The sequence below is a fragment of the Nothobranchius furzeri genome, chromosome 5 (assembly GCF_043380555.1).
Source record: "Nothobranchius furzeri strain GRZ-AD chromosome 5, NfurGRZ-RIMD1, whole genome shotgun sequence".
NCBI classification, from domain to species: domain Eukaryota; kingdom Metazoa; phylum Chordata; class Actinopteri; order Cyprinodontiformes; family Nothobranchiidae; genus Nothobranchius; species Nothobranchius furzeri.
The window spans coordinates 60,357,000-60,383,127 of record NC_091745.1 but is presented as its reverse complement, the minus strand read 5'-3'; the positions used below and the strand labels follow the sequence as shown (position 1 = coordinate 60,383,127).

General features: G+C 43.6%; 3 protein-coding genes across 4 annotated transcripts; all 3 read left to right on the top strand.

Annotated features, from left to right (window-relative positions):
* Positions 1-207: 207 nt before the first annotated feature.
* si:ch73-95l15.5 (myomegalin) lies at positions 208-11,828 on the top strand. Of its 2 annotated transcripts, none has more exons than XM_015949675.3 (11): positions 208-367; positions 3,636-3,864; positions 3,934-4,940; positions 5,395-5,532; positions 6,967-7,044; positions 7,728-7,832; positions 8,073-8,222; positions 8,294-8,449; positions 8,938-9,090; positions 10,745-10,936; positions 11,402-11,828. In XM_015949675.3, the coding sequence occupies exons 2-11, from the start codon at positions 3,693-3,695 to the stop codon at positions 11,504-11,506; spliced, it is 2,256 nt and encodes a 751-aa protein (XP_015805161.1). In that variant the 5' UTR covers positions 208-367; positions 3,636-3,692; the 3' UTR covers positions 11,507-11,828. The 2 variants fall into 2 exon arrangements, with proteins under 2 accessions (XP_015805161.1, XP_015805162.1); XM_015949676.3 differs by lacking the exon at positions 208-367 and adding an exon at positions 390-683.
* Positions 11,829-14,773: 2,945 nt separating this feature from the next.
* On the top strand, positions 14,774-16,402 carry LOC107379099 (sperm acrosome membrane-associated protein 4). The gene is made up of 3 exons (XM_015949693.3): positions 14,774-14,945; positions 15,767-15,886; positions 15,996-16,402. Exons 1-3 carry the CDS (start codon positions 14,894-14,896, stop codon positions 16,199-16,201), a joined length of 378 nt encoding a protein of 125 aa, XP_015805179.1. The 5' UTR covers positions 14,774-14,893; the 3' UTR covers positions 16,202-16,402.
* A 145-nt stretch (positions 16,403-16,547) lies between these two features.
* On the top strand, positions 16,548-26,128 carry zp3d.2 (zona pellucida glycoprotein 3d tandem duplicate 2). Its single transcript, XM_070551930.1, has 8 exons — positions 16,548-17,463; positions 17,800-17,915; positions 18,008-18,111; positions 18,321-18,492; positions 18,577-18,682; positions 18,759-18,847; positions 18,917-18,990; positions 25,773-26,128. The coding sequence occupies exons 1-8, from the start codon at positions 16,996-16,998 to the stop codon at positions 26,126-26,128; spliced, it is 1,485 nt and encodes a 494-aa protein (XP_070408031.1). The 5' UTR covers positions 16,548-16,995.

Sequence of the window (26,128 nt, the reverse complement as noted above, 5' to 3'; positions counted from 1 at the left end):
AAAAAGTGGGTGTTTTCTTTTCTGTATAAAATGGTCACCACCATGTTTTTAAAGTTTTACCATCAAAATGGTTTTTATCCACTAAACTGTTTCTCCAAGCTGAGGCTGTTCAGAAAAAAAAATCGTAGAATAGAAACATTTTGATGTCATGACTTTTCCTGCTACTCCCAATGACTAGAAAAAGGGTTCCACAGGTGTGACCAGTGACGTCAGGAAGGTGACACCCACTTCCCCCACCCTCCCTAGAGCTCCGGTGTGTCACTACGCGGCTCCAGCTCCGGTCCCGGTGGAGTTCCGGTTTCTTCACTAACATCGTGATTTGAAGCTTTGATCCAGCTGAGCTCGTGAGCCCCGGAAGACTTCAAAGGTTAGTTCGCCGCTCCTCAAAATAAAAGCTTGGATCGTTGAAAACAGCCGGAACAGAACCGGACCGAACTGGACCGCTCGGTTCCGCTCTCCTCGCGCTGTTTGAATGTAAATCACTTCTGAAGGTGAAAGATCGAGTGAGTGGAGGAAGAGTTTCCGCTTGTTTTTCCGCTCGGGTCGGCTGAAACCAGCTGATGTGGAATCGGTGACAGCGTGGCTGCAGCAGGGCGACGTGTTCGGTCCGTCCCTGGAACACCCAGAACCCCGGAAAGGACCGGAGAATCGGCCAGAGCCCGAGCGGCTTCGGAAGCTTTTAGGTAGAAGTTCTGGTTCCTAAATAAAAATGGAGCACGATTCAGTTGAAAAATTCTCAAACAGAACATAATTCAGCTTCTGTGGGTAAAGTTCAAAAGAATTCCTCAGAGTTTCTACTTTTGACTTTAGACCAGTGCTGTCCAAAATGTGACCTGGGGGCCGTTTTTCGGCTGCTGGGATGATATTATGCGGCCCTCAGGTTTTAAAATCCTCCATCAGAACGTTGATGCTAAAACACTTCAGATTTTTTATGCGTGTATTTCAGAAATGTAGGTCTGAACAGAAATAAAAGTTTAGAATAAAGAAAATTTCCAATCAAAGTCTTTTATTCATCAAGTGAATTACCTAGTGGTAGCACAAACCTTCACTAAGTTTTTATAAAAGCAGACCTGCTAGCTCCGTTCACAAAGCAAGGCTAATTCCAGAATACATGGCTGAAGAGTGACTTCTACGCAAGCCCAGACCTGCCAAAATGTATTAAATAACGAAGCATTAAAAAAAATTCTGTGATTAAAATATGAAATAAAAGAATATATAATTTAAGTGAATAATTTCTTAAACTTTCTTTAATTATAAATATGCATTTAATTAAATATTATATAATTATATTAGGTCTGTGTTTTCATAGGCGTCATTTTAACCGGGGACGCCGGGGACATGTCCCCGGCAAAATTTGTGATTGGCAGCTGTGCGCCCCCCCCCCCCCACACACACACACACTTTAAAAAAAGCCTGCTGATGAGGATTTTTGTTTTACCAGCTCAGATCTTATACCAGGGGTCGGCAACCTGTTCCCATCAAAGAGCCATAATTACCCATTTCCCACAGTAAAGAAAACACTGGGAGCCACAGCGGCCGCAGCGTTGTGGGCGGGGCCTACCCTCAGACAGCAGAGAGCTGCTCACAACCAGGTGACAGCAGCCGGTACCGGTCGCTCGCATGGGCGTCGCACCCATGGGGGATTCAACACCCACACTTTTCCTTCTGTTTTGCTCACCTCCACACCAGTCTGGTTTCTCTATGTCGCACTCACTCTGTTTGCCTCATCTCCTTCTTCACCTCCCACTTCTGACAGCCAATGTCGGGTTTCCAGGAGAGCAGGAGAGGGAGGGACGGAAGAGCTCGACTGAATTCATAATTTTACATCTTGACAGAAGCTGTACAAAGTCTGAGTTTGATAAAGTGAAGAACAACCATTTGCAGAGGTTTATAACAGGCGCGGCGCCAGGTTTTCATTTTTGGGTGGGCCACGGTAATTTTGGACAGACCTTAATAAGCAGTGACTTAGTGAAGCAGGCAGGATGCGCTAGAAAATTTTGTTTAAAAAGGCGTCATAAATGTGTTCCCCCGTCATTTTTATTTCTAAAATATGAAAGAAAAACTCACAATTTAATTTTCATTCAGTTGTCATTAATATGTAGTCTACACCTGTGCGTTAAGTGGACCAACTTCCAGTAAAAACAAAGCATCCAGCCCACCTCTCCAAATGCGTAAAATGTGCATCAGCCGCTAGTTAGGCGCATCGCGCGCACCATCAGCTACGTCAGCCCAGACAAGAGCAGAGGAAATAGAGAAAGAATAGTGGATAATTCTGTCTGGATGTGGATGGAGATTACATTTTACAGCAGCCTGATCATCATTTAAATACGTAAACCATCCCCTGTCTTATAGTCCACGCTATCAGCATTATTTTAATTGGTGTGTGTGTGTGTGTGTGTGTGTGTGTGTGTGTGTGTTTTCCACTTCAAACACTGGTCTAACCAACCAGACCAGCGTGTCCAGTAACATATTAATGTTACACTTCATGTAGGCTAGGAACATTTCACCTGCCGTGGCCCGACCGCTTCTGCTCCACATAAACTTTGTGCGTAATCAAATGTCTCTACGGGTGCTTTATGAGCTGAAGAGCTATTCTGCCTCAGACTGGATGCGTCATGCGTCTCCATATTAGAGACGGGAACAAGCGCTGTTCAGCCAAAGTTTCATAATTTCATAAAAAGAACATTTTTCCAAGTGACACATCCCTCAGAGAGACCGGGTTTCCAGACCGCTTCAGTGGGAGGAAATCTTATCGCATGCGCCGTGGTTCTGCACTGCGCTGCGAACCCCTCAGATCTTCAGCCCACTGTCCACCGTGGGCGCTCCGAGCCGCGCTGAACACAGTGTCCAGTATAAAGCTCTGATGTTCTGATGGGAATCAAGTTACCTCTGCGATGTGCTTAACGATTACATCCATGCGCATCAAAGTTTGTTGGGGTAATTCTTTCAAAACAACCAGCATCCTTGAGTTTATCCGTCAATAATGTGGCAAGGTGGAGAAACGAGGGCCCGGGCGGGATTCGATCCCCAGACTCCCGGGTGAGAGTCATACGCTCTAACCAGTCAGCCAAAGGGACAACCCCTTGGCTAAGTAGCCAGGGCGCATTATCTATCGGGACACTGTGACAGGATGCTCACACTGCCACACCTGATTCTGAAACTTTGGCTGAATAGTGCTTGTTCCTGTCTCCAATGTGGCGACGCATCCAGGAACATGTCTGAGGAGAAGCCCAGAATCTGACATCCTCCAGCTCAGGAAGCGCCTATGATTACGCACAAGCGTGACGCGTCAACCCGGTCTCACAGTAAGACCGGGTTGGACCTGTTCAGGTTTACGCAGACAATCTTTACATTTAGAATTGGCATACAAATGTAAAGTTAATGCAGTAAAATATAAAGCTTTTTATTTAAATATCCATTCATTATTTTACAAGCACAGAGAGCCGCATCAGATGGATGGAAGAGCCGCATGCGGCTCCAGAGCCGCCGACCCCTGTGCTAGCCTACTTTATTGTCCCCAGCAATTTTTAAAACAAACTGACGCCCTTGTGTGTTTTTGTTCAGCGCTGGAGTCTTCTACAGATATCTTACAGTCAATATCTTGGTCAAATGGTGTCGAAATTCCTGTCTTACAGAGAATTCTCCTCAACCCTTGGACCTGTGGAGCAGAACTGGTCAACTGTTCCTCCGTGATGTCCAGCAAAGGGAGAAATGACCTCTGCCGAATATGTGGCGGCAATCTCCAGGGAAACCAAAGGCGATGGCTTTTTGGGGGACAAAACAAGAGGACTGGTCTGTCTCACACCCCAACACAGTCCCTGAGAAGTGGAAGCCTGCCCTGGTCCTCTCAGAGCAGCCCTTGGGGTAAGGCTGGAATGTTGGGAAGTGTCTGGAATTCTGTAACTCAGAAATTAAACTTCTTTTTTTCCTCAGGTAGCACCTTGTCTCTGGGGTCCTCTGTGTCTCTGTCCAAGTCCCAGGTGTCCGTGAACTCCCCGTCCAAAGCAGTGGACCTGCTAGCTGTGCTGACGCACATTCTGAGGCGGTCGGTACCACGTGGCGGTGGAGTGGGAGAGTTTGTTTGTGGGAAATGTGTGTCTGCCCTGGAGCGGGTGTTTAAGTTCGACACAGTGATTTCCAGGGTCAAGGTGCTCTCATCGGAGCGCCTTCAGAAGCTGACTCAGGAGAGGGACAAAATCAGACATTGGGTTCACCAGAACTACCTCCACCGCCACCCCCAGGACTTCCAGAACAGGGGCAGCACCAGCGAGGATGATGGAGAAGAGAAGGAGAAGGAGGGCTACAGGGACATGCTGAAAGACAACATGGCTCTCTCGGAGTACGAATGCTGGTCCGAGAAGTGGGACGCCTGTCCGTATTTCATCAGAACCGGTAAAAGGTGCAGGAGGGGTAAGGGCTGTGAAGGCTGCGACTCTTTACGGGTTTCTGACTCCGATTATGAGTCTGTCTGTGGGATTCCTCGTCACTTGCCTTTCCAGCTGTTCTCTCCGTCGGGGCTGTCGCGGGACAAATCCCAGAGCTTGCCCCTCCACTGGCAGGGGGAGCCATCCATCAGCTCCAGTCCGGCTTCGCTGGCTGGGTCCAGTCTATCCTTAAAAGCATCTTCCCGTACAGAGTCCGTTCAGTCTCTGGACTCCATCGATGGCCAAAACCCGTTTGATACGCCGGGTGACCAATCCGTTAACTTTGTCCTGAAGAAGCTGAGGAGCATTGGAGGGAAACCAGTTAGTTCGCCTTCAGGCAGCAGGATCCCAGTTCTGGATCGAAAGGACGGAAGGTTCAGTGAAAGAGTTAATGGAGGTGTATCACCCAATGTGAGCAGAGTTCTGGACTTAGTGGATGTGGAAAATGGAAGGGATGAAATGGATGGAGATGTCCTGATGGAAATGAGGGATGAGTTCATGGCGCTTCATCGAGACGTGAGTATCTGCTTCATGTGTGAGCACCTTACACTAACCCCAGTGTCGCTAACGCTAACCCTAGTGTAGATCCCTAACTCTACTGTTGATCGCTAGCGCCAACTCCAGCGTGGGTCACTAATGCCGACCCTAGCATTTGAGTTATTTGTACTTTTATTGCGTTCTACATGACGTGACAGCCAACGAGGAGTGTTGAAAAGATGTCTCAGGAATAATAAAACTCCTCCCTCTTTATGAATGAACGCTGGCTCTAACCCTGGTGTTGGCCTTGAAGCCTCTGCCTTCCCAAACATTACTGAAGTCTTCATTTTGAAAGATTTTACTTTAGACTTTAACATATCTGTTTTTACTCCGTCTGATTTGAGTTGTTCCGGTAGAAGGGATGAGCTAGAGTTGGAGCAGCACAGATCAGCGGTCCGTCTTAGATTACTGAAATCTTATTTTGTTGTTTCAGAGCTACACTGGAAGGGTTCAGAATGTTATGGAACACCTACGAGCCCAACTGGACCAGGCTGCATCCCGCATCAGAACCCTAGAGGCCGAACGAGGAAACAACCCGGCTGAAGTCAATGGATCAGAGGACCTGACCTTCGTAAGTCTTCTCTTCGTTCTCTCGTACATTCTATGGCTGACCGTTAGTTTAGCATAAAGAGCAGGAGGACGAGGAACCCTGGTGGAACTAAATCCACCACCAGTGATGGCTTGCTCTAGTTGTATTGTTGTGTCCCCCCCCTTTTTTTTTTTGTTTTGTTTGTTTTTTCTCTCTCTGCAGGTCTAGAAGCAGACTCTTGTTCATCCCTTCCTTTTGTTTCGTCTTTTTTCGTTCACCTCTGTCTCCGTGTCTGGTCGGAATTTTAAAGCATCCAAAACGATAACAAAGCTTTAAGTACCAGGCGCACCACCTGAGAGTAAATCTGTAAGGCTTGTCACCAGCATTCAGACGTCAATTCTGTTTGCTTCACAGCCAGACAGGACACGGGGAAAAAATTAATAAATCCACCACGACACCTCTAAACATTCACCCGAACTGGTTCTGATAAGTTTATCATCAAACACAATTTTCCGGTTGGAGGATTTTGACTTTGGAGGGAGTTGGTGAACCTTGCCTTGGTTTTGTCTAAAGACATGCAGGTGTGGTGGCCATCTTGAATAAGTTATAGATTTGCATCCATCAAACATTTCCTGAAGTTTCAAGAAAAGGAGGTTCTAGATGTTTACGAGATGTTTTACAGAAACATCGATGCTCGTCTTCAGCGCTGAAGGCTTTCTCTTCTCCATGGTCTCTACTCTATAACAAGTTCCTATAGCGAATATATACTGACATTAATTAAATAATAAACCCAATCTGAGCCGAGAGGTTTAAGACATGTTAAGTAAAAAGTTCTGTTAATCCAGAAAAGCAGGTTTACTTGGTCCAAATAGCTCCATAATGCAGCCAGAGTGCTGACTCAGCCCAAATAAAACTCTATGAACAGGTGTGTCTTCATTTCCTCATGAATACAGGTAAACACACACACCTGTGTGTGTGTGTGTTTTCCCTTAACCAGTGGCATTCGCCCCAGGGTTCGGTCGTCATTAGTAACAGAGTCTTCAGCTGTGCTGCAAGATGCCCATCAGCCGACCTGTCAGAATAAAAGCTGACTTGTCAGAATAAAAGCTGCCCTGATAAAATGAAGCAGCGGGTATAAATTTAGTCAGTGAGGTTCTCCTGGATAACTCTTCTCAAATGCAGAACCTTCTGATTTCCTGCAGAGGTAAAAATTGGTGGAGCTGAAGGAACCTGAATAATCTCAGATTCTCATGAAATGATCACGTTTCCCAGCTTCAGGCTTAAAGAGAAACCAGCTGTTTTGTTTTCAGATGGTTGAAACTCTGATGGTAAAAGATACGTCTGGATTTGAAGGTGCACTGTAAACAGATCTACTTCGTTTTGAGTATATGATTTTAAATTTCTAGTTTATGTGAGTGACTTCTCTGAAGTCCTACGAAAGCTGACATGAGTGACGTTCCTCTCTTTTCCTTCCAGCTGGCTCAAGAGGGCGGTGGCAGCTCGGTGCTGCAGAGCCTGGCCCACTCCCTGCACAGCCGGGAGCGTCTGATCCAGGTGGGTGAGGCAGGAATCCTCTGTGGCTCCGGTAGCTCTGGCTCAAAGCTGCTGGAATGTTGTTTGCTTTAGAATCCGCTGCTCGACCTTAAAGTTGCAGGCCCAAACCCCCAAGCTGCAACTCGGTTTGGTTTAGCTGCTGATGTGTTAATGATTCACAGCAGAGACAACACGGACCGTCAGACCATTGGACTCAAAGCAAACAGCCAGAATCAGCAGGATTATAACCAACCGGAACCAGAGATCCGTGCATCTCTACAGATGCTATCTCCGGGTATTTCAATGAAATGCTAATAAAATGTAGCGTGTTTGTCAGCTGCACTGACCAGGCGTGTGTAAAATCTGGGTTCTGATCATCAGAGCTTCTGCTCATGTTTTAGTCTGACTTGCTGTAAGACTCGGGAAGTGAGAGACACGTGTGGCTTGTTACCATAGTGACCTTAACAAGCCACCAGTGGTTAACCTAGTGATGCTAATGAGCCACCAGAAGCAGCTTTAACGTTTCTGTGATTTCTGATCTTCTTTAAACTTCTTAAAAGAACAAAAATTAAATAAATCCAAACCGACACTTAGTCTGAGCTGAGATGATCAGTCTCCATCATCATTATCGTTATCAGATTGCTGCATCAGCACCCCTCGGATTGTTTGTTCTGAACTGTTGTGGTGAAATCTTCTATCTCCAGGAGTGTTTGGGTCTGATCCGAAGACTGTGTGTGCAGGACCAAGCTGGAGCCCAGCTGACTGACAAACTGTCTGAGAATCTGAAGGAAATTCTGTCTGACAACAAGGTCAGAGCCGACCCGGTTCTGGTTGTTTACTATACAGCGAAGCTTTGTTTACTCATAGATATCAGCAGCTGCCTGGAGTGCATATCAGCCCGAGCAGACAGACTTTAGTCTCTGAGGCTGAATGTCTCATGATAGGAGTTCTGGTTCCTTTTGTCTCTCTGGCTCAGGAACATCCCTAAACTCATCAGTAAGTTCTGACAGTTGGGTAGCTGCATAAACGCGTAGGGTTGTGTTCTGCAGGCGGTTCTGGAGACTCTGAGGCGTGATGGGATGGAGAGAGAGAAGAACCTGGAGAAGGAGGTAGAGGCACTGAGGAAGGCTGGGCGAGACCGTGAGCGGGACCTGGACACCCTCAACACGGTTCTGCAGTGCAACCAGGATGTCATCAACGTAAAGCCCCGACTCCGTACCCCTCGGGCTCAGACAGATTTAGGGTTTAAAACAGTCCTTCCTGCTTCCAGGACCTGCGGGTTTCTCTGAGGGAGAAGGAGTGTCTGCTGAAGGAGGTGGAGGAGGAACGAGAGCTGTGGAGACGGAGAGATGGAGCCCTGGCAGTGGTCCTGCAGGAGAAGGAAGTTCTGATCCGAAACTTGAGACAGCAGCTGGAAGATAAAAAGGTTAAAGAAACAGATCTGAAATCAGTTTGAACCACCAACAGCATGCATGAGCTGTTTGTGCAGCAGTGCATTGTGGGTAAACACCTCCACCCTGGGGCTTTATTTATTTACCACACCCATTCCATTTTATTTATATAGCACATTTAAACACTGCATGAGAGCTAACCAAAGAGTTGCACGGGGCACGGTCATTAAAAACGGGTAAAACATATAAAAGTTTTAATAAAGTAAAATAGACACCGTCCAAAAGCCACACCACAAAAGTAGGTCTTTAAACGAGATTTTAGAACAGACACACAATAAGTCTGATTTTACAGTTAAACCTTCAGTCAGCTGGACTTCAGATGGATGAATGTTTTATTTCTCACTGGCCAATGTAAACTTTTCCTTCCATTATGTTCAACATTTGGGACAAATTGTTATAAATGATCTCTCTAGTTCAATTATTTATTTATTTTTTACTCTAAAGAGTCTTTTTTTTCCTCCAGGCTCCTTCCAGCTCTGTGATTGGTCAGCAGTCATCAGAGGGCGGAGCTGAAGCAGGTGTTTTATTCAAAGATGGAGAAGAAAACAGCCCCACCTTGTGTCAGGAGGTCACCAGGCTCACGGCAGCCCTGCAGGAGATTCAGGAGCAGAAACGGGTGAGACGTGATTTTTTTTTATTTATTCAAAACAAAAATGAGACTTATTTTTTGTTTTTTTTAAATATTCAGATCTAACTTAAGATACATCACAAATTAGAGCTATTCTGTCAAGTAATTTACATTAAAAATAAAACTTCACAAGTTTTCCCTAAATGAGGAAACTACATAGTTTTAAAAGCTTAATAAAAGTGAGATTTAACACTAATATTAATTCTGGAATTCATGAAAGTTTTTTCCGTATTATTTCTTTTAAAAAGTAAGAATAATGTATTTAAAATACTAAATTTAAATTTTTCAAAATAACTATGGAAAAAATTCAAGAAAAGCAAAAGTCGAACAAATTTAAATCAAAACAAAAATTTTGAAATGAGGAAAATTAATTCATTATTGCATTTTAATTAAGGCCAGGAATCGATTAAAATAAATAAATTAATTAAAAATCTGAAAAAAATTCATCACAATTAGTTGTTTTTTTTACCATAAAAGGCAAGCAACAAACGTGCAAAAATATGAGGTTCATTTTAACTTGTTGAAGTGTGTAAAATCACTGAATACTGTCTTTAACAGAGAAAAACCTCAAAGCAAATCCAGTTTCTGTTCAAAAACATTTGAAAAAGTCTATTGTGTAAACAACGAACAGAAAATAAATCTAGCACCTTATGTTATTTAATGTAAATGTCCTTTTCCACAGCGTCAGTTGAACTAGGATTGCCAACTCCCCAAAAAATAAATAAGAGACACCTCGCTGGCATGGCCCCCAAATGCTTTGATACGGCCCTGGGTGGGACGGAGTTTTGAAGGTGATCTGAATTGTATGGAATATATGAATATTATGAGCTTATAAATATTATTTACTTTATAACGTTAAAACATGTAGTGGGATAAATCTACCTACATTTTCTTTTCCAAGCTCTTTGTTTTGTTTTCTTATTATTTGACTTTTATCCTGTCCTGTCTGTCTCTGGTCCTGCATCAGCCACAGGGAGATGCAGGATCTAGTTCTCCAGAAAAAACGCTGCCTGGCTGCGGCCGTGGAGCACGGGTGGTGAGCGCAGCAGCAATGCGCGTCAGCCAATAATAAAACACAGAAAGTGCCAAAGCAGTTATGAACGATCGCGTGTTACATTTATTTTGGTGGCACCGCTTTGAGAATGTTACTGTGGCTGTGCGCAAGCCGCAGATGCTGGTGGAGCGAACAAGCGCTCCGCCTCTGTTCATCTTCTCTGCACAAAAGAATCCTCGATGCTGAGGGTCCGTAGTATGGGTAGAGGTTTGATCGGTTTTTGGGCTCAGTAAATAATCGTTTAGCAATATTATCCCAGGGGAAATATGAGAAATTTTGGAGAATGGTGGCTCCGGGTTGGAGAGATGGTCAAATTAATTGCGTCATTTACTTTTAACACGTTAAAATAACAAAATTAACGTTAATAATTAACACGCTAATTTTCCCAGCCCTAATTTTAATATCAATAAACTGGAGTTTTAGAAATGCTATTGACCTAAAACTGGAGGTTTTCATTGAATCCAACATATAATCCATCCCTCTGAGATGTGAGCCGACGTTTCCGGAGATTTTAGAAGCTGCTGGCTCTTCTGAGGTCAGCAGGCTGGAGGCGATTGAGTCGCTGATCCGATGCTCTTCTCCTTTCAGACGCAGCAGGTTACTTACAGTCAGGCGCTCTCATCTCTGACGGCCCAGCTCGGAGACCTCCAGCGGGAACTGAGGGAGAAGGAGAAGGAGAGAAAGGAGGCTGAGAGAACTTGGCAGAACAACCAAGAGGAAGGAGAGCGAGAGGAGAGGAAGCTGAGGGACATTCTGGTGAAGAGGGACAAACTCATTGAGGTAAAATAAAACAGGAAGTGAGCGTTCCTTCATTTAAGCTCCTCGGACATAACATCAACTTAACATGATCTTTGTTGAAGAAGAATAAAAGGTTTAGGTTAGTTGTGGAAGATCTTACTTGGTTCTGCCGGGTCGCTTCTGAATCGTTCAATAATGAAAGACGTTAAAACTGTTTTCAGGCTGAAAATAATTAAAGGAATATTATTTTGTTTTCCCAGATCGGTCCTCATGTGAGGCAAAACAAACGATGATGAAATAATGATATATTTTATTGGTACAAGGAGCTATCTGAGGGTAGCGTCCATAGCAGAACTCAGAACTTCATATAATCCTTCACAATAAGAGTCTTGTACCTCAGAACATCTAAAGATTGTAAATTACTAAATCATATCAGAAAACTGGGTTCTAATTAATTCTGCAAACTGTGATTAATCAATTCAATGCATTTGTTTTTTCTTATCACAGCAAATCCTGCTGGACTCTGAGGAGCGGGACCAGCTTCTTCGAGAGCTTCAGCAGAACTTTCAGAACAAACATGACGCTCTGACAGCCGTCAAACACACTCTGTGATGGAGGAGCAGCAGCAAGAGGAGGAGGAAGAGCTGCACCTTTTACTCCTCCTCTTCATATTTATTGTGATAATCATCTGGTTTATTTATGATTCATATCTCCATCATCCATAAAGGTTGTGTTTAGATGGAGCTCCAGATGTGCAGACACAGCTGGAAGTTCAAGACTCAATCTTAAACAGATTCTTCTCCTTTTATTTAGTTGTAATTGTGATCATTATCATGCCGGGATTTAATTAAAGAACATTTCTAACAGGTATAATTAAGGTGTGTGTGTGTGTGTGTGTGTGTGTGTGTGTGTGTGTGTGTGTGTGTGTGTGTGTGTGTGTGTGTGTGTGTGTGTGTGTGTGTGTGTGTGTGTGTGTGTGTGTGTGTGTGTGTGTGTGTGTGTGTGTGTGTGTGTGTGTGTGTGTGTGTGTGTGTGTGTGTGTGTGTGTGGTAAACAAGCAGGTTAAGTTCTTGTATGTGTGTAGTTTACAGTGCGTGTTTGGAGGTAAACAACCAAAAACATTTTCTGCTTTTAAAGCATTCCTTTTTTATTTGACTTTTTGAATTATTTCCAGTTTTACGTGTTTGGTGTTATTCTTGTTGGAAACTTCTTTCTTTTTCTTTAAACTCAAGAGAATAAAACTCTGATGTGGAGGAGTTTGACCTTATTTTTCATGCAACGATTGATCTATGGCATTAAAAAACCATTAACAGGAGACATTGAGGAGGCCTAAATTTTTTAGAAAGTGTTTTTCTCCCACTAAGAAAATTTATAACTGCATGATTGTTTTTTTACCTGGCAGAAGCGGGCTTCCGTATCAACTTTAAGGTACAATAATAGAAAAGAAGATGCATTATGAAGGTTAAAGCAAATTCTCCTCAGCAAACAATCAGCGGACAACTTTCAGCATCCGGTTGCCATAGAAACTACATCTAACAAAGTTGTCAGTCTGAATACCTGAGTGGTAAAGTATGCAGGTCCAGTTAGTTCCTCTTGGTTCTGTCCCGATCGGTTCGCAGTCCTGGCAAGACGTAGTGTTCCGGTCCATCCAGCGGGCACAGCGCCTGCTCGGCAGACTCGATACCGGGGCGCCGGTCCGTCTGCGGAGCGCACAGCTGGAACAGGAGGAGGAAGAGGGGAGGGCGAGACCCTGGACTACCAGAGGAACGGTGAGAAATAAATAAACCTAAACTTTCGACGGAACTGCAGAAAACCCACACGCACACACACACACACAATATTGTATTTCTATCCATATTATGACTTTGTATTGACTTAATGTTGGTAACTGCATATATAACCCTAACCAATGCTGATATATTTCTAACCCTAAACTTAAGGAGCAAGTCACCCCCAAATCAACTTTTTTTTGCCGATAATCTAAATAAAAGAGTGTCTAATCGTGCTGCAGACACGTGTCGTCAATAATTTGGCACTTCAGTGCATCTTAGTTAAAATTTAAATATTCTGCCTAAAACTGTCAGTGTTGTGCCGTTGTCAGGTAAAAACTCTGCACTGTATTTTAATTTAAATCTGCCACAGCTATTGGCTAAGAGGTATGCTATGATGTAAACTGGTACATTATGATGTCACAATGCTGTCGTGAGCCTGTGTTTGTGTGTATTTGTTAGCAGCTCCGCCTTCTCGGTCTGCCAGGCAACAGCATGTGTTGCATTTTTCAAACATGAAGTGAGAGTGGAGTTAGACTCTGGTAGGGGTTGACTTGCTCTTTAACTAAAACTTCATTCACACCATACCTCTAAAATTTAATGGTAAGCTTCTAAAAAAGTCAGGACCAAAAAAAATATCCTCACTTCGTAGAGAAAATGTTCTAAATGGTCCTTAGTATGTACACACACACACACACACAAATAATTATTGCTAATTATAATTCTTGTCACAAACACAAATCTCACAGAACTCACACCTCTGAGTAGGTTTTTTTTTCTTCTGAATTTGCCTCCATGGAGTTTATAATTGGTGTGATTTTGATGGTGAACAGAAAGTTAAGTAAATCAGGATAAGTCCACCTGACTATTGCTGGTTTTTGTTCCTCTCAGAGGACGTCTGTGGTCCCGATCCATCTTTCCAGCCTACAAGAACAGTGCGCTGCAGAGAGCATGGCCATGACTGGTGGATATGGGGGGGGGGGGGTTCGATCAGGCTGACATGTGTTTCATGTGTGATCTGATCCCAGGGCAGAGCGGTGCTGAGGAGATGTTTAGATCTCAGCTCTGATTCAGAGTCTGAGCAGCACTGAGCGTCCAGATTCAGTTTTATTTTTGAGGTCTTTCTGCCTAATGCACCTGTCAGCTGTTTGTTTGGTTGTTTGTTTAGTTTGTTAAAGTCCCACAAACACATAACACTAAAGTGATGAATAAAAAAGAACATAGATTTATATGTAGCACATATTATTTAACCTTACATATGTTGTAGAAACACATATATTACTTGTGAGGATTGCTTTCTGCAGGACCTTGTGTTTTTGATATTATTTATTAATAATGACATCACAGCAACACAGAGAAGAAAAACAAAAGTCTGGTCTTAACCGGTCTGATCTGGATGTTTAAAGGATCTTTATGGTTTAATTAAAACATTTTAGCCAAACCTGGTTTGGCTCAAGATGGTGACAAGAGCACGGAGTCCATTTTTAAAGTCCTCTGCATATAAGAACCTGATTTGACAACATCTCATGTCTATATATCTTTTTGATACTATTGTCTTTCCATAATCCCAAGTCCACATGAGTGGATCCACAGGCGGTCCCTGGTACCAAAGGCATATCTTCCTTTCATTTATATTCAAGATAAAATACTTTCACAATATGATGGACCTGGTCAGAAACCATTATTTCATTAAACCTGGAGGAAAAGTGATGATTTTTCAGAACCAAACCATAAAAGTTCTCATGAAAATAAGTAAATGTAGTTGTAAAATCAGACTCTTTGTGTTTGAGCAACATTAACAAGCAGCAGCAGTTTGTGGCTCCGTCTCACTTCAGTCATGAGACTTTAGATCAGCTGACTGTCCTCCCCAAACACTCAACGTCCCTCATTAGGAGGACAAAGATTTAATAATCTCAATATGGCCTCCTCAACTTCATTACCCACAAGAAAATAAACAGGATTATAATCCTAACCGGATGCAGAACCAGACCTGTGTGTGTGTGTGTGTGTGTGTGTGTGTGTGTGTGTGTGTGTGTGTGTGTGTGTGTGTGTGTGTTATTAGCAGCAGCTGATTGGCTGACAACAGCGATGCTGATGATTCCTGTGATGATTCCTGGATCTGACTGAAGCTGCTGGTTTGTTTGTTTTGTTCGGGATGAAAACAGCTGACGGGTTTCAGTAAACACCAGCATATAAATCAAGCTGCTGGAGGATTTGAAATTTTTCAGAGATGTTGAAGCTTCTGAGTCCTCTGATTTGCCTGTTTTTACTTCCAGCTGCAGGTGAGTGACAGAAAAACTATAAACCCAACCAAATACAAATAGAATTCATTGAATGGAAACTTATGTTTTATTTATCAGTTTAAATGTTTTTATCAGGAAACTTCTGAAATACCAAACGGACTGAGATTTTAAATTTAGATGAAATAAAAAAATTAAGAATTTTGGGGGGGAAAGCAATTTAATTGCAGTAACTAGGTTATTATTCATATTCTCTGTAGAAAACACTCATCACTTTCTTTTTTTTATTTTGCCTAAATGAAAAATTAATTTAAACATTAAAGACTCTCCTTTTAGAATATTTGACCTTATTTATTTAGAAAATTGGGGATTTGAATGACTTTATGAACTTCTTTTGCAGATGTCATTAAATTAGGCAGCAATAACAAACATGGGCCTAAATGAATGGTTTGTCTTACCTGCAGCAGATCTTACCTGAACATTCAGAGAGTCAAGCTAACAGCTAATCAGAGCATTTAACCATCATAATGAAATATTGTTGTTGCTATGGTAACTGCAGACATGGCTGCTGATTATGAGCTGCTTAAGATCTGGGAATGAAAACTGACTCATGCTTCAGCATTGAAATAAGCAAACATTGAATTATTCTGTCAAAATACAAATACATGATGCAGCGCTAGCTCGAAGGGTTTAGCTCCGTTAGCCATTAGCTTCAAGAGAACCCGATTCTCCAAAATGACATCACTCTGACTGCTGCAGATCAGTTAAAAACACAGTTTCTCTAAATTAAGGCCGATTTAATTTAAATCATATTAAATGTCTAACAGTATTATAATGCTTTAACCAACCTTATTGTCCTCTAGTGACCCTCTTCTGCTACACCTGTGTGTTTCCTGCCATCTCACCTCTGGACTGCATCAGATTCCCTCTCAGGTGTCCACCTGGGCAGCTCTGCCTCTCCAGCAGAGCCGTAGGTCAGAAAGGTGAGCGCCTCGAGTCGCCAAGCCACATTTAAATGGGTCAGAAGTGAAAGTGAGAGAGACTGGGGAGCAGAGGGGCGTGCACGCATTAAACTGATGTTTGAACTTTCAGGAGACTTCCATGTGGTGCTGTACGAGAAGAGCTGTGTCCTGCAGGCTCTGTGTGGAATCACAGGTGAGAGGTCTGCCATGGGACTCAACTTCACCTTCACCAACGAGTGCTGCAACACACACCTGTGCAACAGAGCTGCGAGGCCCGCTCCCCCCCTCTGGTCTGTCACGTTACTCACCCTGCTCACTGAGTGCTCGGCCTGGTGAACGAGAGAGTGGGCTGCAGCTGCTTCCATTTGTTTCAGTCTGATAAGGAAGATTTAAGACTCTGAAACATAAAACAATTATGTGGTATTACCCCCACCACACACACACACACACACACACACACACACACACACACACACACACACACACACACACACACACACACACACACACACACACCACACACACAAATATATACACGTGTTCCCCCTTACTAAACCTTTCAGATCAGCAAATGCATCAGTTAAAACACAGAAGACCTGAGTTATACTAAATCCATCATGCAGGCTTCATGTGGTCCAGAGTGGAACTGCAATCCTGAGTTACCTGGGATTAACCAGATTATTTATAGCAAAAGAAATCACCTCAATAGGACCTGTCTGAGCATGAATGCTAAAAGATCTAAAAAAGCAACACGTCCTCTTTTCTACAGAAACCCAGGAACAACAGAAGCCAGAACATCATCCAAAATCCCGCAGGAACTGGTTCAGATTAAGGTCAGAGGTCAAGAGTCCATGAAATATATTTGTGATGTTATTAATAAAAACCCATTATACAACAAAGACTAACTATTCCACCTGTTTGTGACTCATATAATTTATGAGTTTTTTTAATGAGATGAAAACTCGTATTTTTTCCTCCACGTTCTGCTGTTTAGAGCGGCGTGTGTAAGTGACGTCACAGGTTTCAGATTAGTACCTGCAGCAGCCGGTGGGCGGAGCCATGGAGCTGCTTTTCTCCACCAGGTGTTCCAGATTAGACTCCAGATCAGAGACAGTAAAACAAGTAAAAATATGATGAAGCTCCTCCTGGTTCTCCTCGTGTTCTCCGCGGAAGGAGGCCCTCTAATGGCTGAAGCTTCTAACCGAACCGATCAGCTGATGAACGTTTACCGGAGGGAAACACCGGCGCTGTTGCAGCACAAGTACCTCAGCCTCCCCATGTACATGGACTCGGACCTGCCGCTGGTCCACAAGGAGTACTTTTCCCCGGCCAGAGGGACCGGACAGGAGCCCCTACCTGGGCCGGTCCGGGAGCTCCTGCTACCGGTGATGCCCGACACCAGCCCGCCCAGCATGTCCGCCGTTACCGTAAAGACTTCCTGCGAACTGAACAAGATGCAGCTCCAGGTAGACCGGAGCATTCTGGGTTTCGGTGATCCGGTTTCTCACCTGAAACTCGGAACCTGCCAAGTCAGCCGAACCACAGAACATCACCTGCTCTTTGAGTACGAGCTGGAGAGGTGTGGTACCAAGCGCACGGTAAGTCACGGCAGGGCCGGTGCGATTTGGTGCCTAGGCGAGATTACTCTTTGGCACCCTTGGTCATGTTATCTGTCAGATTTGGGATTGAAGGCTAAATAAATTGTTGCATGGTTAAAGTATAAATGTTAAAACAGTTGGAGCTACCAAAGGAACAAACGAATTAAAAAATTAACCTGAATATTTGGTATAAAATAGTTACTATGCTAGACATCAGACTCTGGTTTACATCAGCTGTTACGGGATTAGAGTTCAGCATGGACCCAGAATCTGGTCTAGAGCTTCCTGCTGGACCCAGATGCTGGATGCTAGTATAAAGTCTCACATCACCTCTAGATGATTGGTAATCGGATGGTTTACTTTAACCTGCTGCATTATGACCCACCAAAACGTAAAGGACCAATCAGAAGGATGGCGCCTCTGAAGCTGCCCATTGCTTGTTATTTTAACAGGTGAGTTCAGATCCAGAATAATAATCCAGCTGTGTTTCTTCTTCACGCTAAAATCCTCTTTTAGCGTGTTCTTAACGTGTTCTATGTTTTAGGTTTGTTTACTCGTATAAAATTGGATACACACCAAAGGTGCAGATGCGCAAAGTCCTGAAAAAAATGAGGAACTCCGCAAAATTTGTTCTGACGCCACAAACTGGTAAAACTAGAACACACACAACTATTATTTTAGTCTAATTCAGGGAGTCACATTTAGATTGAAAACATTACATTTTATTAATTTATTTAGGAGCATCTTAAACACAGATTTGGACTTAAATAGTTTAATTTTAGTTTAATGATTTAAGTAAAACTCTTTGACCATCTGGGTTCCCTTTAGTAAGATGAAATGTTTCTCTTGTACTTCAGCTGAGTGGAAGGAGACCTCTCAGCCTGACTATGTTCTCGGGGAACCCATGTTCTTTGAGGCCAAGGCCGAATCGCTGTCCAATGACGAAAGACTTTACATCCACACATGTTATGCAACTTCTGAGAAGTCCCACACCTCCAAGCCTCAGTATCCAGTCATAAAGAACTCTGGGTAATCTCCATCTGGGCTTAATTCTATGAAGGAGACTATCATTTTTGACACCTCTGACTTCTGTCTTTCCTTCTGATGGTGAAGATGTATGGTGGAAAGCAAAAGCAGCCACTCCAGATTCATCCCTCACAGAAACAACGCTGTGAGATTCTCTGTTGATGCTTTTCTGTTCAAAGGGATGGCGGCTCAGGTGAGCAGAATGTTTAGTTTCACTTTCTCCTCCTAAGTTAAAGGTGTGACCCTTTACCTGCTTGTGTCTTCTGCAGCAGCTCTACATGCACTGCACCATGTTTGTAGGCAGTCTGGTCCCGACACCAACAGCTAAGTCCTGCAACTATGACTCAAACACTAGAAGGTCAGATCTTTGCAGGAAGTAGTTGTGGGATTGAAACATGCCGGATCATTAATTACTCCATGTTTTCAGATGGGTGGAGCTGTTTGGGCCGAACTCTGTTTGTGATTGCTGTGATTCCAGTTGTGGCTCTGAAGAATCTGCAGGTGAGTCCAGCTGGTCGGGTCCAAGCTTCAGCTGCTCGACAAATGTTGAATATGTTGGTATCTAGAGGCATTCATGGTGGTTGGAGATAGAGCCCAAACCATCAGCCCTCCACCACTATGCTGATAGATGGGATCAGTGGCTAGTACTGATGCTATTTGGTTTCTCCAGACTTGCTACATTTCATTATGTTATGTTGGACGATTACAGGTCCTTCTAAAAAAATAGCATATTGTGATAAAGTTAATTATTTTCTGTAATGTACTGATAAACATTAGACTTTCATATAGATTCATTACACACAACTGAAGTAGTTCAAGCCTTTTATTGTTTCTAATATTGATAACTTTGGCATACTGCTCATGAAAACCCAAAATTCCTATCTCAAAATATTAGCACATCATGAAAAGGTTCTTTAAACGAGCTATTAACCTAATCATCTGAATCAACTAATTAACTCTAACGCCTGCAAAAGATTCCTGAGGCTTTTAAAAACTCCCAGCCTGGTTCATTACTCAAAACCGCAATCATGGATAAGACTGCCGACCTGACTGCTGTCCAGAAGGCCATCATTGACACCCTCAAGCAAGAGCGTAAGACACCAAAAGAAATTTCTGAAAGAATAGGCTGTTCCCAGAGTGCTGTATCAAGGCACCTCAGTGGGAAGTCTGTGGGAAGTAAAAAGTGTGGCAGAAAACGCTGCACAATGAGAAGAGGTGATCGCACCCTGAGGAAGATTGTGGAGAAGGACCGATTCCAGACATTGGGGGACCTGCGGAAGCAGTGGACTGAGTCTGGAGTAGAAACATCCAGAGCCACCGTGCACAGGCTTGTGCAGGAAATGGGCTACAGGTGCCGCATTCCCCAGGTCAAGCCACTTTTGAACCAGAAACAGTGGCAGAAGCACCTGACCTGGGCTACAGAGAAGCAGCACTGGACTGTTGCTCAGTGGTCCAAACTACTTTTTTCAGATGAAAGCAAATTTTGCACGTCATTCAGAAATCAAGGTGCCAGAGTCTGAAGGAAGACTGGGCAGAGGGAAATGCCAAAATGCCTGAAGTCCAGTGTCAAGTACCCACAGTCAGTGATGGTCTGGGTTGCCAAGTCAGCTGCTGGTGTTGGTCCACTGTGTTTTATCAAGGGCAGGGTCAATGCAGCTAGCTAGCAGGAGATTTTGGATTACTGCATGCTTCCATCTGCTGAAAAACTTTATGGAGATGAAGATTTCATTTTTCAGCATGACCTGGCACCTGCTCACAGTGCTCACCACTGGTAAATGGTTTACCGACCATGGTATTACTGTGCTCAATTGGCCTGCCAACTCTCCTGACCTGAACCCCATAGAGAATCTGTGGAATATTGTGAAGAGAAAGTTGAGACATAAGACCCAACACTCTGGATGAGCTTAAGGCCACTATCAAAGCATCCTGGGCCTCCATAACACCTCAGCAGTGCCACAGGCTGATTGCCTCCATGCCACGCCGCACTGAAGCAGTCATTTCTGCAAAAGGATTCCCGACCAAGTACTGAGTGCATAACTGAACGTAATTATTTGAAGGTTGACCTTTTTTGTATTAAAAACACTTTTCTTTTATTGGTCGGATGAAATATGCTAATTTTTTGAGATAGGAATTTTGGGTTTTCATAAGTTGTATGCCAAAATCAATATTAGAAACAATAAAAGGCTTGAACTACTTCAGTTGTGTGTAATGAATATAATATATATGAAAGTCTAATGTTTATCAGTACATTACAGAGAATAATTAACTTTATCACAATATGCTAATTTTTTGAGAAGGACCTGTGTAACATTGTTCAGGTGAAGCTTTGTCAACACCAACTTACCCTGGTCTGTGACTGTTCTAAACCAGCTTTAGTAAGTTATTTTTGTCTGTGCAAAGATGTGATTTAAATATATATATATATATATATATATAAAATCTGACTGCACTATCTGCACCTTAACACACCCATTCTGTAGATACATCCAGAAGCAAGACCTCTTGCTACATATATAAATCCCTGACCCTCTGTGGGTGGTCTCATCCTTCCAAGCTCAGGTCCTCTACAAGAGGTCTGGGAGCTTGAGGGTTCTAGTATTGTAGCTGTTCCTATAGAACCGCACTTTTCTGGACTGAGATGTCTGACATTTTTCCTGATGTTCCCATCACTTGGTATTGCTACATCAACCATAACGGCTGTCCTGTTGTTTGTCCACCACCACAATGTCCCGTTGATTCATCGCCGTTTTGTCGATCTGGATCTGAAAGTCCCACAGGAGTGTGGCTTGCTCGTTCTCTACCACCTTAAGCCGGGCATACACTGTGCGACTTTTTCACTTTTTTGAGCCAATTTTCCACTTGTGCGAGAATCCACAAGATCGGGGCGAGTTTTGCGCTGAGCGTCGTGTAGTATACAGGGGGTTACGAGAGGCGATTAACACCAAGTGACCAGCTACCGATCAGCAATCGTGAGCTCGCACGGACTTGTGTGTGTTTGATATTTTGCTCGTCCCTCGTGAGGGTATCGCACTGTTGAAGCAGCGCTGCGAGCAGCTGCGACCCAAAAAGTATCAGAACCGCTCACAGCTCATGCGCAAACCTGAAAGCAGGGGTGGAATTTAAGGAAGCGGAAGCGACAAACAACTTTTTCTTTTTATTGACACACATGATGGCAAGAAGAGCCAAAGACAAACGCCTTGTTTTCACGGCCATTATTGCTGTTAGCATGCAGGCGCTTATCTGTTTTGAACCGAACGTGTGTCTTTCGTTTTCCTGGTGTTTACTTTCGGGGTTTTCTTCTTCGTGTTTGTAATTCCAACGTGTTGTGTCATCCACTGGCTATTTTTTAGCTGCGGTAGTTCATGCCACACGTAGAAGAAGAAGAAAATATAATTTCTATAGCGCTTCTCAAGATAAAAATCACGAGGCGCTTCACAAAAACAAAAAAATGTAAAAATGTAAAAAAGCATTTAGAAAATGTTTAAAAATATATTTAAAATGAGCAAAAATGGACAATTGTGATAAAAAAATGTTAAGAGAGAGTGAACAGGAAAGAGGGAAATCAGTGGATCCTGAGGAAGGTGGAATAGGTGGGGAGAGCAGAATAAAGAGAGGATGGTGAAGAAGGTCATACAAAAGCGTGTGTGTGTGTGTGTGTGTGTGTGTGTGTGTGTGTGTGTGTGTGTGTGTGTGTGTGTGTGTGTGTGTGTGTGTGTGTGTGTGTGTGTGTGTGTGTGTGTGTGTGTGTGTGTGTGTGTGTGTGTGTGTGTGTGTGTGTGTGTGTGTGTGTGTGTGTGTGTGTGTGTGTGTGTGTGTGTGTGTGTGTGTGTGTGTGTGTGTGTGTGTGTGTGTGTGTGTGTGTGTGTGTGTGTGTGTGTGTGTGTGTGTGTGTGTGTGTGTGTGTGTGTGTGTGTGTGTGTGTGTGTGTGTGTGTGTGTGTGTGTGTGTGTGTGTGTGTGTGTGTGTGTGTGTGTGTGTGTGTGTGTGTGTGTGTGTGTGTGTGTGTGTGTGTGTGTGTGTGTGTGTGTGTGTGTGTGTGTGTGTGTGTGTGTGTGTGTGTGTGTGTGTGTGCTCGCTCTGTCTGCTCGCTCCCAGTGAGTCGTGGAGGATGGCTGCTTATACTGAGCCAGGATTCTCTGGAGGTTTCTTTTTTGTTAAAAGGGAGTTTTCCTCTCCACAGTCGCTGCATGCTTGCTTAGTATGAGGATTGCTGTATAGTCACTGACACTAGTCAGTGACTTGATGCAATTTGCTGGGTTCCTTATATAGGACACACTATTTCTGATTGGCTTAATGAACTGTGAATTGGAATGTTTATTATGTGAAGTGCCTTGAGACGACTCTTGTCGTGATTTGGCGCTATATAAATAATCTTGAACTTGAACTTAACAAGTGAGTTTTCAGCTGCTTCTTAAAGGAGACCACTGAGTCCACTGATCTCAGGCTCAGGGGGAGAGAGTTCCAGAGTCTGGGGGCCACAGCAACAAATGATCTGTCACCTTTGGTCTTTAGCCTGGTGCTGCACAACCAGTAGGCTTTGGTTACTGGACCTCAGGGACCTGCTGGGGGTGTAGGGACTAAGAAGATCACCAATGTAAGATGGTGCTTGTCCATGTAAGGCCCTATAGACCAGGACCAGGGTCTTGAAATGAACCCTGAAGTTGACTGGCAGCCAGTGAAGCTGGAGGAGAAGCGGGGTGATGTGGGTGTGTTTGGAGGACTTGGTCAGAAGCCGAGCACAAGCATTCTGAACCACCTGTAGACGGTTCAGGGAGGTTCTGCTCAGGCATGTGAAAGGAGAGTTACAGTAGTCTAAGCATGAGGAGATGAAGGAGTGGATAACTGTCTCAAGTTCAGAGCGGGACAGAATGGGACTCAGCTTAGCAATGTTCCTGAAATGGAAGAAGGAAGAGCGAACAAAAGAACTGACATGAGAATCCAGGGTGAGAGCTGGGTCAAAGGTCATGCCAAGATTCCTGACGGAAGGTTTGGTGTGAGAAGCAAGCTGATCAAGAGAGTTTCTGACTTTGCTTGTCTGGGGCACAGATGAGGATCTCAGTCGTATCTTCATTCAGCTGTAGAAAGCTCCCAGCCATCCAGGTTTTGATAGTCTAAGCAGGTGTGTAACAGCTGCAGCTTAGACATCTCATGGGGCTTAAAGGAGATGTACAGTTGGATGTCATCTGCATAAAGATGGTAGGAGATTCATTTGAAGAAGCTCAGGATGTGCTGAAGAGGAAGCAGATAGAGGAGGAAGAGCAGAGGCCCCAGCACAGAACCATGTGGGACACCATGGGTAAGAGAGGTGGTGGAGGACCTAAACTTGGAGACGGCCACAGAAAAGGAGTGCTCAGAGAGATAAGAGGAGAACCACTCCAGAGCAGATCCTGATAGGCCTACCCAGTCTCTGAGCCTCTCCAGTAGCAGGTGATGGTCAACAGTGTCAAAGGCTGCAGTCAGGTCCAGCAGGACCAGAACAGAACAGTCCCCTGCATCACTGAGTCAGAAGGTCATTAGAGACCCTAAGAAGAGCTGTTTCAGTAGAATGAGCTCTACAAAAACCTGACTGTAAACTATCATAGATATTATGTTCATCAAGAGCAGCTGTGAGTTGTTTAGCCACAACCTTTTCCAAGATCTTGGAGATGAACAGAAGTTTAGAGATGGGTCTGAAGCTGCTATGGAGAGAGGGGTCGAGACTCGTTTTTTTTAGAAGCAAGACGATTACAGCATTTTTAAAGAAAGCAGGGACCTGACCAGAGACGGTGTGAGCAGTCGGCTCGCGTCCGAGAACTGGGTCGTACTGTGTGAGCACATGACTCGTGAGTTCTGCTCTGCGAGGAAGTCGTACATTTTGAGCTGAAGCTGAGTGCTATGAGTGAAAAAGTCACACAGTGTCTGCCCAGCTTTAGGGGATGTTTCCCACTTTGACCTTGGGGCTTCCAGTCTATACTCTGCACAGATGTTCACCAGGGCTATTCAGTTTTGGGCATTGAGGGCTGGTATCCAACACGTTTTGGTTTTAACCCTGCTTCAGCAAACCTGATTTCAATCAGCAGGTGATTAACAGGCTTCTGCCGAACCTGATGAGCTGCAGTGCAGATGATTCAACCAGTGAATCTAGTGTGTTGGACTAGAGAAACCAATAAAATGTTCTGGATACTGGGCCTTGAGGCCTGGAATTGAATAGCTATGCTGTACACACCATGTCATCCACTTTGTTGTGGCGTTCCATGTATGCTTTCCCTGCCAGCGTCTTACACCCTGTAGTAATGTGGTGTATTGTGTCAGGGGCCTATTTTGGAAAGCCTACACCTTGAGTCACAGTACAGGGTTTAACTATCCCTTTTATAAAATTCTAATAAAAAATCATAATTGCACAAAGGGGGAAACTCTGGATTGCAGCTTTAACCTTTTACTGCTGTAATGAAGTATGTGAGATTTGAGGTGAAGCTCTCAAGTGTTTTAAGGTTTGACTTCAGTATGAACTTGTTGGGACATCCACCTAAATCCATGAACTAGAATTCATTGGTTTTTTCTTAATTATTTTCACAGCAGAATATCAAGTTCTGCAGAAGAATGTTAATCACATTGAATCAAATCCATTGTGTAGGACCCAAGAAACATCTAAAATATTTGGGATTGGGGACCTTAATGACCAGACACCAACAAAATGAACTTACTACACCCATAAACCTAAAGTTTTGTTGTGATTGGAACTACAGATCATCTGGAGTACCACAGGGATGAGTCCTTGGTCATCTTATTTTCTCCATACCTCCTCTTACCCATCCCAATCAGAATAGTTTCTATGCAGATGAGTCTCAGCTGTACAAGCATGTAAAACCTGGAAACCCAGGAAAATATACAAATTTTTAATGCTGATGTGAAACTTGCAGGTTATTTTTACTTAAGCTTAGGTTAAGCTCAATTATCTGACCTTTATCTTGTTTATTGAAACATTTTTACACATGTAATTTTGCTCCTGCCCTGACTTGTTATACCAGGACTGAAAGTGTTTGCTACATACCTTCCCTAAACAAAATCCTTATTGGATATTTATTTAATTTAGACTTTTCAACTTCAGTCTTTTAATGCCTCAGTCTTACTGATTTAATGAAATTTGTAATAATTTTAACAAGAACTGTAATACAGGAAAAGTATTGCATCACATGTAGGAGTAACTGAATGTGTGTTATGAGTTTATTTCCTGTTTAGACAGGAAGTTTTGGGATGTTATTGAAGCACAGCTAGAGGTGAACTAAGATCTGAATTTTTTCCAGAATTTTTTCCAGAAACACCAGTAATGAGCAGCACATCTTGGACAATAAATCCTAAAACAAAAGTTGTCCTCCAACTCAAGAAGAAGATGGCGCCCACCACATCAACCACAACAGGGACTTCGTGGAAGTCTTTGCCCGTTGACTCAGCTGATTTGCAGATGGGAGGAGTGGGGGAGGTGGGGGAAGCGGAGCTTGATTGGCCCTTCCGAGGTGGGGGAGTAACATGGATGGAGGAGAAGGAGGTGAAAGGCTCCGCTGTGGGGGAGGAGGAGGAGGAGGAGGAAGGGGTCTCCAAGCCTCGCAGAGTGTTCGAAGATATTTTTGATTTTGATGAACTTTCTTTTGATTTAAAATAA

Coding starts and splice junctions, on each gene's coding strand:
- si:ch73-95l15.5 (XM_015949675.3), top strand. CDS start 3,693: ATGTCCAGCAAAGGGAGAAATGACCTCTGCCGAATATGTGGCGGCAAT. Junction 8,223..8,293: donor GCAACCAGGATGTCATCAAC/GTAAAGCCCCGA, acceptor TCCTGCTTCCAG/GACCTGCGGGTTTCTCTGAG. Junction 9,091..10,744: donor AGATTCAGGAGCAGAAACGG/GTGAGACGTGAT, acceptor TTCTCCTTTCAG/ACGCAGCAGGTTACTTACAG.
- LOC107379099 (XM_015949693.3), top strand. CDS start 14,894: ATGTTGAAGCTTCTGAGTCCTCTGATTTGCCTGTTTTTACTTCCAGCT. Junction 14,946..15,766: donor GTTTTTACTTCCAGCTGCAG/GTGAGTGACAGA, acceptor ATTGTCCTCTAG/TGACCCTCTTCTGCTACACC. Junction 15,887..15,995: donor CAGAGCCGTAGGTCAGAAAG/GTGAGCGCCTCG, acceptor TTGAACTTTCAG/GAGACTTCCATGTGGTGCTG.
- zp3d.2 (XM_070551930.1), top strand. CDS start 16,996: ATGATGAAGCTCCTCCTGGTTCTCCTCGTGTTCTCCGCGGAAGGAGGC. Junction 17,916..18,007: donor ATTGCTTGTTATTTTAACAG/GTGAGTTCAGAT, acceptor TCTATGTTTTAG/GTTTGTTTACTCGTATAAAA. Junction 18,112..18,320: donor TGTTCTGACGCCACAAACTG/GTAAAACTAGAA, acceptor CTTGTACTTCAG/CTGAGTGGAAGGAGACCTCT.